The following is a 12565-nucleotide window of genomic DNA, read 5'->3' as shown; positions in this document are numbered from 1 at the left end:
CTACGAAACTTTAGCCATTAATTTACCTAACCACCATCTCTCTAGTGGTCTTGACAGGGACAGGAAGTCGGCAACTTGTCAAATGTCCCCCGATTTTATTATCATATGGTGGTCCCTGGGCAAATGTGGTTATTGCCATTTCCGATTTGAATTATTAGCGCTATTACATTTCATTGCTTACTGTACGATGTGATTATCGTGTACTGTTGTTGTTGTTGTTGTTATACATTCAGCTACTCGGAACAAGTTCCAAGTAGCACGGGCTATGGTGAGCCTGTAGCTTACCTGGCACAGGAGCGGGGGTAAATAGCACGGGCTATGGTGAGCCCGTAGTGGACTTACCTGGCACAGGAGCGGTGCCGTCTGGTGTGTTGTGTACTATTGGCCGTTATTATATAGTCTTTCCCATCAGTGTTTGAATGTTTCTGGACGACGTTACCAGAAAGAATAGCAGAAAAAAAATTGTGGGTCGCAAGATCTTTCTTTTCAGCTGTGTCAGGGACAAGTTTATATGTTAAACTAAACATAAGCATACGAAATACATTGTTGGCCTACACACAGTATTCAATCACTTTTTGTCAATTGTGTGTACATAAATTTAGTTATTAAAAAAATTATGAAAATTAATAAGTGAAGCAATGAACATAAAAACCATTAGTTATATTTAATGACATCAAATGGTTTGACTTTAATAACTATAAGTTCTTGTTTGGTTTCAGATTCGAATGCAATAAACCCATAATAAGTGAAAAAAAACAAAGAAATATTTTGAATTTCTTTCCGGATTTAGCTACGAAACCATTTGAATACTTCAAAGAATGCGTGAAAATATGCACAAGTAAGTACCTGCTTTAACAAAAATGACTGTTGGGAATAAGACCTTATTAGTGGTCTGTGGGATTTAAATTAGTGGTCCGTGGAATTTAAAATTATGAATTTAGTGGTCCATGAGGTCGGAAAGGTCGGTGAAAGAAGTCTTTCACCGCATACGAAATACAAGTCAGAAAATACAATAGAAAAGTCTTTCACCACAACACCCACACACCGAGGGTACCAAGCAGTTTTCGTCTTATGATTCAAACACGCTATGGCGTGAATAGTTTATTAATAAATTTAATTATTAATAACTTTAATTATAAATTATATAAATTTGAAGAAAATATTAAGGGTAATGAAATACTGTAGATGAAAGTGTTACCCTGGGTAAAATAACTTGATAACATTAACATTGTAAGTTAACAATACACAACTTGTTCAATTAAAATAGATTTAAGTTTAACATCTATATCTGTTACAACATTTGTCCAAGATTGGCCAGATGCTTGTAGTTACCCTCACACAATTTTCTGTGATGCGTGATTGTATTGCGAGTGTCATGGAGAGCATGGTTGGGGTTCAGCCCCGTGCCGATCTTCAAGGATGATTGGCTCCTATTGCAAGTCAACAACGTCTATGAAGTCTGAAATGGGGGTATGATTTTCCACTGAGCTTTTCAAAACAATTTTTGCTGTTTATCATCCAAAAAACTTAACCACTGCAATGTTAGTTACATCAAAGCATGCTATCCATAAGAGCATGCAGTTTGTTACCAGTAACAGAAGACCATTGATTCTGCCAACAGGTACGGATTGAGGAATGAATAACTGGGTAGAAGTCACAATAATGAACACATTTGTCGGAAATGGGGCAAGTGTAGATAGTCTCCTTAGCAGCAGCTCATTTAAAAGAGACACCAGTTTGGCTGGGAACCCAACAAACTCGACTGTCTTAAATCTGCTGGAGATAAGAAACAACCAATGTTTAATTTCGACTACCACAGGATGGACAGGATTAAAGAACTCCAAAGCCATGAGGGCACTGTGAGAGTCAATTGCAACAACAAAGGAAGATTGAGAGCAAAAAACAGTTGATGAAGGGCATACCAAATTGTATAAAGTTCTGCCGTGAAGATGCTAGTTTCCGGGAACAGGCAACACATATAGGTATAGTCAGGAAACACAGCAGAGTAGCCTACAACGTCGGCAGACCCCATCTATGAAGACAGAAATGGAGTGAGAGCATGAAGAAAAGTCAGCAAGAGACTATAGAACTAGAAGAACTGAAAAAGCTTTTGTCATGCAGGCCAAGGTTTTACAAATCTTAGGAAGAGGGATATGGAGGAGGGTCCCTCCATGGGGGCAAGGATAGAACGACATGAGGAGAAATATTGGTAACACAAACCGCGAGAAAGAGAACCTTGCAGGCAGGATAATTGTACAGAAAGGGGAAGGTGGTGAAAGAGAACAGGGCCCACAGGAGCGGTAGTGGTCAAAGTATGCCATAAGGGAGAGTGAGGGAGTTGTAGGGACCACACAAAGTAACGAAGACAATAGCGATCACAGCACTACAGAGCCCGGCCTTCCAGCATAGTCCGACTTGGGGTATGGGCACCCACCCCATGGGTCTGAGAAGTTAAATCGATGTCAGAGAATGGCATAAAAATGAACAGGTAAAAATTTTGTCCATGAATAAGCCCCCATATCCATCATGGAGCCACAAATAGAGGATAGGATACCCAAAAAGATGGGTCCCCCCAGGGATGCATCGTGGATATACACCTTGCAATTGCCACCTTAAGAACCGTCAGTCCGTCAAAATCAGGCTCAGCATCGAAGGGAAATTTTTACAATAAAAGTGTCCCCTTGCTCGACAAAGTCAGGTACCACAGTTCTACGGGTGAGAGAATGTGCCTTCCCAAACACCCGGCATCAGAACAGAAGAAGACATCGGAAAGAATATTCAAGAATGGCAAAAAGTCGGCAGAACGGGGACAATCGGAAAGGAAAAGAGGTGGGGAGGAAAAATGAAAGAGGAGGAAGAGTAAAAAGCAACCAGCAAAATTTGTGAAGACAGCAGCAGGAGCATAAGAATTCAAATGGACAGAGGACAAGCTGTCCCATAGAGCATTACACTACGACAGTCGCCCACCAAGCTTCCTCACGACGGCAATGGGCTGGAAAGGGAAGGAGCACTGGGTATAAAAGACAATGTTAGAAATATAAAAAAATATATATATATTTTGCCAAAATCCCTGTATGCCACAAAGATTATATAAAATGGATAAATTTACACGTTAATTAATCACATACTTTATTGAGTGGTAATCGAGTACAATTTATTGCAAATCTTTCGAAGTCAATTTTCCTGTCACTTCTTCCTCTTCACTGTCACTGGACACATCCATGGCTTTGCTCGTTGTTGTCTCTGTAATGTGCTTCTTTATTTTCATAGGTGGTGTCGGTAAGGCTTCTTCATCTGACTCAAATGGATCTTTTGCAACTTGCACTACTTCCATCAGATCCTGGAGGTCTTCTACAGGTTCCTGTGGAATTCTAAATTCTGATTTGTTTTTACTTTTTATTTTTCTCATGATTCTCTGCTTTAAGTAGGTTTCATCAGATGCAAGGCAATTGGTAAAGCCCTCTGGTTTGATCAGTGCTTTCCTCCTTTCTAAGTCTTCATCTACTGATTTTTGTACCATTTCAGCTGAAGCTTTAGCTTTAGAAAATGCATTACGAATGCAACCCATAATTTGTTCTTTCTGTAGTGACACTCTGCCTGGAAATACTAGTGAGGTTATCTCTCCATGAGGATTTAAGCCAACCATTAACTTCCCAGACATCACCTGTTGGAATAATAAAATTTCATAAATCAATTATCACTGTACTCTCTAATTCTAATTATTCTTAAAAATACAATATATATGCAATACTGTATATATATTTAAGAGCTTCGGAAATAACATTCATATTTGGATGGCGTTATAAACACAAATACACATGTTTACACTTGTTCCATTATATAAGCTGGGAGCGCTCACATATGTTTTTATGAACAGTATTTGCATTCTGTATGCATGATAAAATCGTGGTGTGTCCATCATATAGAGCATTTTTACCATTAAAAAGACCAGCTGCTAAGTTTGTTGACAAACACTAGTGACCAGAATGAGGAAACAGAAGTAAATACTCTATTCCTGTATAGCACTTACCGAGAAATATGACTAGGAGGATGATGAACCCTTAAATGGAGTAGCATTACTACTAAGAAATAACAATGTTTACACACCATTGTCCAGGGACATATACAAAATGACTATATTTGTCTCTCTTGTCCTTCCACTGCTTTGCTATCAACATCCGGAGGCTGATATTCCTATTAAATTGTTTGTTATATACTGTACTTGTGTTAAGTACAATAGAGATTTAATTCCTAATTTTCAATCATAGTGTATTATACAGAATGATAATTATTCTCAAATTTATCCATAGCCAATTTATATCTAGGTCCATCCTTCTCTCAACACAACCAAAATAGAACTTCCAATTGATGTTCTACCCATCATTTCCAGCTGACCAGTGAGAATGCAGGACCAGATTAATCTGTCAAGAGGATGGGATAACCACCTCACAGTTCAGTACACCCTCATGGACAAACTATTACTAAATTCTTATTTGGTAATTCACTATCACTCTCTCTGGAGGAGACTAAATTGCACTAGGCAAAATGCATCAGGTCCAATCAAATTTGGAAATGAACTTTGAAGAATTGATTAATCAACTTCCTACTCAAGTGAAAAAGAATGTAAGATATATACAAAGAAGATTCATGTTAGAATCACTGACCAAAATCTTTTGGTTATTCAGTACAGTAGTCAACCACACGTTTACATAAATGTTATTATATCTATATTGAATTATTATCTATAAAGCCATTTTAATGAAGTACCATATAATCAAAGCCTAGTCTCATAGGAAAGAATGAGATAAAGGTGTTCTGGAATCATACTGATTGAGTGGGGAAGCTTCAAGAGTGTAGTTATTGTTCTGGGGGAGATGAGTGCTAGGGTGGGCTGTAAATGTAGTGGAGAAATTGTTGGAAAGTGGCATGTGTAAATATACTTTGTTTGAGCATAGGTTCATCACAGGTATTCATGGAGGCAAAGTGATGAAATGTTGCAAATTAATATGATTGATTGTAAACTCACTGTTTATTGAAGCTGTACAAGTAATGTAGTGTGAAAAGATGAGAGGTTTATGAGAGGAATGTTTGTGGAGTCAGATCATTATGCAGTGCTGTTCAAAATTAGGGTAAGTGGGTGATGGGTGCTTGAATCAGAGAAAAATGTATAGCAGGTGACTAAATGTAAGGAAGATGACAGTGGAAAGAAGTGTAAAATTTATAGAAAAATTTTGGTAATTTTGGTAAAATATTAAGATACCGTATTAGACGATTTAATGGAATGGAAATGTAAAACACGGTAAATATGTGTTTGGGAGTAGACAATGAGATCCCTAAAAAAAAAAAGCGTAGTAAGTTGGTGAAAAAGGGAAGGAAAAGAGGCACTACATAGTTCACAGGAAGTGTCCTAGGCTGTTAACCTCCATGCTTTGAGGCTTTTATTGTGACATTCTGGTATTGCGCAAAAATTGAAGTGTTATTGTCTGATAACAAAATTATCTGATAGTGCTGAACACTTTTTGCACTTTCCAAAGTCGCTAATTTCGATCAACATTTGCAATGTTTTCAAAGTGTAGGCACCATAGAAATATCAGGAACCTGACTCATGACAGGTACTTGTTGAACTTATATTTGAACTTATACTTGTTGTACTTGGCTTGGAACAGCGCAAAAATGTTTCCAGTAATCCTGTATTACGTGTTCCACAGAATGTTTCATAAGCATACACAGAGCTACGAACACGTACAATTCAGCCATAGTGGTGTCCTTTCATCATGTCATAAATGAAACAGGTAATAAGCCACCTACATGTTTGAAGTTTCAATGCATACATATTGGTTTCATCAGCAAAATGCAGTATTGCATGAATGGCTTATCAAAATACAGTAAGCCATAAAATATTCACTTTCACTCATATCTTTACCTGTATTGTATATGAGAAAGTGGGTGCAACAAAAACATCAGTATCATCAAACTGTGATTTTGTGTAGTACAAAATTATCACAGTCCTCCCTTGTGAATTCACCCATACATTTTGTACTGGCATCACCACCACTGGCATAGTAACACCACCTTGGAAGTCACTAACACTCGGTTCATCTATGCTACTTGTATCAGAAGCAGCATCACTGAACACAGAAAATTATTCATCTATAGTACTGTATCACTTTCTTCAAAAATTGGAGACGACACAGGTGGTGATAATAATGGCGAAGGCAATGGCCTGGGAGGCCGCAGCATGCCTGGCACTTGCCCTGTACTGGATACGCTTGATGTATCATCCTCATCATGCTCTATCACTTGTGTTAGGTCTTTATCATGCCTTCCTTCATCAAGATCACTACTCTTATCTTCTTCAAACCATAAAGTCTGAATTTCACCATAAGAGATCGCTCTTTCGACACTGCGTCCGAGAGGGGATTCGGAGTCAGAGGCGCATGCACGAGCCATGGTTACCCACGACCCTGGGGCATACTGAGAATTTTTTTCAAGATGGCTGCCACTCACTGGAGGTCTCAGGCGTCCATCTTGTACCCAGCCTTCCGTGCGCGCATTTTGATTCTTAAGATATCATAACATCACTCCTGAGTCGGGTGGTGCCACCATACCCCATGTTATGTCAGTGCAGTGGTTAAGGAGAAAAGGAATGCATGAAAAACATTGCAGCAGAAGTATGTGCAAAGTAATGTGAGACATAACACATACCCAGTATAATAATTGCATATTTAATACTGTATTAATAAAACTGTTCTATGAATAAAATTTACAAAAATTTAGTTAAAAAATTCCTTACCCTTTCTTCTTTTTCAGTGGGATCCATAAGCATATAATACTTATCATCAACTACAAAAAATGCATATGTGAGGCAAACAGGCACTTTCTTCATGAATGTGGGAATAGGTTCACGCTCCTTCAGAGTGTGAATGGTGACACGCCCGTCTTCTTCTACTGTTACATCAGGACGATGAAAATGGCGTAGAGCCGCAACAGAAGCTATATTACACGCATCGCCTAGGTTACCTGCATGATTCAGAACCTGAAACAAAAGTTACATTTTATTAAAATTTAGCAGTAAATATTTTCTTCTCACCATTTTTGATGTATTAACTACTGTATAACTAAAATTAAAAACTGCATAACTTCAAAATGTATTATTCAAAGTAAATTAAGAAGCATCAATAGCTAAAGAAAAAATACTGATACATACCAACTCACAAGGAACAATACTAGTTGTGTTTAACGAGTTTTGCAGGGCTACATGCCGTTACTGATAATACAACAGTAACACAATTGGAAAACAAAAAAATTAAAAACATATGCACATAATGTAGTTTTCCCCCCTACCATTGTTTGAAGTGTACCTCAAAGTTTTTAAAACATAAAAGTTTAGTAGTGCACGCAGCTGACACAGAGTTGAAAAACAAAAAGTCTGGAAATTATTCCAGGATGACTTTTCCAAATGTACTAACCAGGATTCTTGGTATTTTCTGATGCCTTTATTCCCCATCAATTGACTTCATGTAACTGTAGAATATACAGTACAGTGCAAACTTGAAAATCCAGACTTTGATATACTGTACTATAATGAAAACCTTGAAAGCTCTGAAAGATATGGCTACCATAACAATGCAGTATTTGAAAGTTCTGAACAGTGACCTGCACTTTCATGTGCGTGGAAAATTAGAAACATCCCAGCATCATTAATACAGTACCTTTCAAATGTCACCACAAGATCCTACTGGTACTAGGGGAAATACTGGAGGATATCATCCAGTTAAAGCAAGCTGTAGAAAGTAAGTAATTAGAGAAAGGAACTCCAGCCACAGGCCCTCAAGGTGAAAAAGTCTCAAGGCTTATGCAACAGTGTTTAGAAAAAATATGCACGAGAAGCAAAAACAAGGCAACAAGAAGCACAGACACCCTCCCTCAGGACAAAGTTCAAAATAAAAGTTAACACTTTGCTGAAATATGAAGCCAGGAATAACTTTTGGCTCAAATATAGTAAGTGTTTTAAATTTCAAGTCAATATGATAAGGTGTTCTCACAATATCGAATTAAAAACTTAAGAAAAGAAAAAGTAACATAATAAAGCCATTAGGAGAGACTGTTTAAACACTAGTTTACTGTTAATTAAGTTAATTAAGTTCATTAATAATTTTAAATCTAAAATGAGATAGTAAGATGAGTAGTTGAAACATTTATGTAAATTTTTCTTACATGTGGGTAATTTATTCATAACATTTGCTTTATATGAAAATTAATAAAGTGAAGAATCATTATAAACAAGGTGATCAACGGTACATACACTTTTTTAAGAAGTGAGAAGCTAAACTTACCGTGACATCCACTCGAATATGCCAGACACACTCCTCTGCCATGATACACAGGGAGTCAAGATCAAGACACCGTGACTCTTTGATATTTCTATCCAGGATTAACTGCAACTCGTCAACAAGATCATTTCCTCTTCCAGGTTCAAAATGGGGTGCAGCCATGGGTGATAAGTGAACAGAAATTGATAATTTGCCTTCACTCGGTCGAGATGGCCTTGGCTCAACCACTTCACAAGTTACCTGTAATACAGTGGAATGTAATACTGTATGGAATATATATTTGTTGAAAAAATCAAGTGTTTACTTTCATGAAATGTCCCTTTCTGGTAGACTCCCTGGGCTTAGTCACTAACACAGCTAAGCCTCAGGATCATACCAGGTGGAAGGTGTGGGAAAACAGGTGTGAAGGGAGGCAAGTGATGATGAGGAAGGTGTGGAGAAGCAGGTGTGGAGGGAGGCAAGCAATGATGAGGAAGGTGTGGAGAAGCAGGTGTGGAGGGAGGCAAGCAATGATGAGGAAGGTGTGGAGAAGCAGGTGTGGAGGGAGGCAAGCAATGATGAAGGTGTAGAGAAGCAGGTGTGGAGGGAGGCAAGCAATGATGAAGAAGGTGTAGAGAAGCAGGTGTGGAGGGAGGCAAGTGATGATAAGGCAGCCTGTCCTAAGATTTCCCAACGTCAAAAAAATGGCCCATTTAAAGTGTCCTCTTCTAACCTACCAGAGGACCCAAAACAGAAAAGGGACAGTACATCACTTTTGCGAGCTGCTTCCATTTTCTAGTATGACAATTTTTGGCCTTATGTAACACATACAAGTGAAAAGTGACATTCTTTGCAGGAGGGCAGGTTGGATGAGGAAGGTGTGGGGAATCAGGTGTGGAGGGAGGCAAGTGATGACGAGGAAGGTGTGGGGAAGCAGATGTGAAGGGAGGTAAGTGATGCTGTGGAATTTTATAACACTGGAAACAAAATCAGCCGAGGTAAATGAATGACTTGTTTTAATAAATAAGAACTAGGAAAGTAAATTGTGATGAATTCAAGATAATGTCATGAACAATTAAACAAAAAATATAATCTCCAAATTTTACCATTTTAAAACATTTTATTATTGTAGTTAATTAAGATACAATTTAAACAAATTGTAATTCTCTCCAGATGAACAGCTGAAAAACGAAGAATGATTTTCAGACATACCTGAGCTATCACTCTAGTCTGTCCAATGGTGGCAGTGCAGCATCCATAATCCTTGCCAAAAGTAAGCGTTATGTCCCGAACTTCGAGAAACTCTCGGTTGTCATATCGAAGCCCAGCCTGAATGGTGGACACTATTGATGTTCTCTCGCAAGTACTTAATGGAACCTCTTTCATCTTGACTTGTTAGAATAGCAGCAAGCTGGGGAGATAAGTCTAGTTATAGTGATTAGGCAGAAATTATTCAAATTAAGTTTATGTCTTTCTGACTTTACCCATTTGTCTAATTATCAGTCCAATTATTTGCTCCCAGTCCCAACATATTGTAATGAAAAATGTTTGGTGTGTAATTAATTTAACACTATTCACCTAACCAAAACAAAAATAAACTTATTATCATACAATATTTATAACAAAAATATCTGAACTCTCTAACTACATTTTTTTTTATTATTATTTTCTACCACAGACGTGGCCACACATTAAAAATGCTAACCAGCATATATACATTTTCTTCTGTCCTCCATGGACAGGGTGAGAGATTTGTTAAACATATAGTTCAGGGATTTATTGAACAATCAACCACAGAAGGTGATTGTAGTCCTTTTAAAATGCTAGGCTAAGCTACATATGTAAATACATAAATACACAGATTAACGTATGCCCTACAGTAGCCCTTTATCAAATAAATTTGCACACAAAAAATGTGTAATAAAAGAGGTTATGTGCAGTCAATTTTCTTACCCAACAGAAATCAATGCATTGGAAAATTGGATGCATTTAACAAATTCCAATCCAATTTTTTCTGATGCAATGGGTTATGTATCTTGATAATCATGATAAAGCCAGCTTAACTGATTTAGCCCACTAAAAATTACACAATATTTTCTTCAATTACCTGGATTTTAAGTTATCTGGACATCCAGAGGTACAAACCAGTCCAGAAAATCAGGGTTGCATGGTAATCATCTTAATTTTTATATTTAATAACAAAAATTTATAATTAAAAAAAGCTTTATATTAGTATTAACAATGTATTTTTTCTGGATGATTTTGGTTTCAAACCATGATACAGGTGGTGTTAATCTGTGCAAGTGTTGCATTCTTGAAAAAAACAAAAATGTAAAGCCAAACTCGGGCAAATCAAACTCATGAGAAAACTAGGGTTATATTCCAGATACAGTACAGTGTATTGTACCTTCAAAAATAAACTTTTCTCACTATTCTCAAATAAATATGCACTATACCTAAACATCATTTGTTTAAACTTTATTTGATACTTTATAATCCTTACTTTACAGTTAACTTAACATTTACATAATTTACATGCACAAGCATGTAAATTGTATCATCCACTTGTATTAGCCAGTTCTTTATGTTCTTATACGTTTGTCCATTCAGCTTGAAACTTACACATCTTCCTTTTTATCTTCATTACTTCTATTGATACAAATTCACACACAATAGGAAATTACCAGAAATCCAATAATTAAACATTAAAAACAATTACTGTATTGCATAAAGTAAATGAAGGATAATTACCATAAAGTTAATATAGCCCTGGTTCTATGTATTCAGATAGGCCTCAAAAAGCCAAAACAATTAAAACCACATATACAAGGGAAAGGAGGATGCATAACATATATATATATATATACAGTATATGACAATGTCAGACCACGGAGGAAAATGAAACAGGAATTTCCTTAAGTACTTTCGTATATTAAATACGAAGGAACGGAGTCTTATCCTCTTGTATGTGCTGTAAAAGCACATTTAATTAAAGTTGTTACAACTCCAAGTTAAAGTGATGCGTATGCATCCTTTACAGGTTCTCTGCGTTGCTGAGTTAGTTAAAAAAAAAAGCATTTACTATAAAAAGTAAAACTATACCAAATAACATTTGTTTGAGTTATGAACGAAGAGAATTACTTGGTGCATGAGTGTTTACCTGCTGTACATGAGCAGTGAAGAAGCAGCCACCACAACACATGTATCACAACACATCCGCTACCGTTCTTGTACGGCCACCCTACTCAATCCCACTCTTTCATGAAATCATTGTTCATTATTATTCGCATTTAAGGTACTGTCAATATTAATATTACTAATGGAACAATTGATATTATTATTGTGTCAATAATAAATTTAAAAAATAAACACTGATGTTTTCAAATTTTTGTTCACGTTTAAACTAAAGAACTGTTGGTGACGCTTATGACAGACACGACCGCCGGACCTTATGGTATATTTACACTAGAGGGAGTCAGCGCGTGTGGCTGTACTCACCTAGTTGTGCTTGCGGGGGTTGAGCTCTGGCTCTTTGGTCCCGCCTCTCAACTGTCAATCAACTGGTGTACAGATTCCTGAGCTACTGGGCTCTATCATATTTACATAATCAGAGCTTTAATATACCAATGTGCTTTAATATACTTACTAATCTCTCTCATCTCATTTTTTTCTTGCAATGTATCTGTTATCATTTTATTAATACTGCTAGAATTTACCTACTTAAAATTATCTGTTAGAAAAAGGACCTGCCCGAAACACTGCGCGTACAAGATTCAGAGCAGTCTCCGTGGTGTAGTGGTAAGACACTCGGCCGGCGTTCCGCGAGCACTTTGTCCTGGGTTCGTATCCTGGCCGGGGAGTATTTACTGGGCGCCAATCCTTAACTGTAGCCTCTGTTTAACTCAACAGTAAAATGAGTACTTGGTTGTAAAAACGATTCTTCGCGACGGGGATCGTATTCCATGGACAGTATTCCCACATGTGAAGGGATCCACATGAATCTTACTTTATACCCAGTTTTCTTAACATTCTCTCTACACTCTATCACAATATTCTGATATACTGGGCGTCTGCTGTTTAAAGACTCTAACGCTCATCTGCTGTCAATAAAGAAGCAAGCAAGGAAAAATTACAAGATTGTAAATACAATCTTGTAAATGTTTACAGTCTCCGTGGTGTAGTGGTAAGACACTCGCCTGGCGTTCCGCGAGCGCTATGTCATGGGTTCGTATCCTGGCCGGGGAGGATTTACT

General features: G+C 37.3%; 1 protein-coding gene across 2 annotated transcripts; it reads right to left on the bottom strand.

Moving 5' to 3' along the window:
* Window positions 1-3116: 3116 nt before the first annotated feature.
* LOC138349865 (uncharacterized) lies at window positions 3117-11629 on the bottom strand. Of its 2 annotated transcripts, none has more exons than XM_069333394.1 (5): window positions 11473-11629; window positions 9525-9723; window positions 8337-8573; window positions 6794-7036; window positions 3117-3664 (listed from the first exon to the last, which is right to left on the bottom strand). In XM_069333394.1, the coding sequence occupies exons 2-5, from the start codon at window positions 9696-9698 to the stop codon at window positions 3155-3157; spliced, it is 1164 nt and encodes a 387-aa protein (XP_069189495.1). In that variant the 5' UTR covers window positions 9699-9723; window positions 11473-11629; the 3' UTR covers window positions 3117-3154. The 2 variants fall into 2 exon arrangements, with proteins under 2 accessions (XP_069189495.1, XP_069189496.1); XM_069333395.1 differs by having other exon boundaries at window positions 11454-11476.
* Window positions 11630-12565: the final 936 nt, after the last annotated feature.

The sequence above is a fragment of the Procambarus clarkii genome, chromosome 29 (genome assembly GCF_040958095.1).
Source record: "Procambarus clarkii isolate CNS0578487 chromosome 29, FALCON_Pclarkii_2.0, whole genome shotgun sequence".
In the NCBI taxonomy this organism is placed as follows: domain Eukaryota; kingdom Metazoa; phylum Arthropoda; class Malacostraca; order Decapoda; family Cambaridae; genus Procambarus; species Procambarus clarkii.
This window is presented reverse-complemented; position numbering and strand designations above follow the sequence as displayed.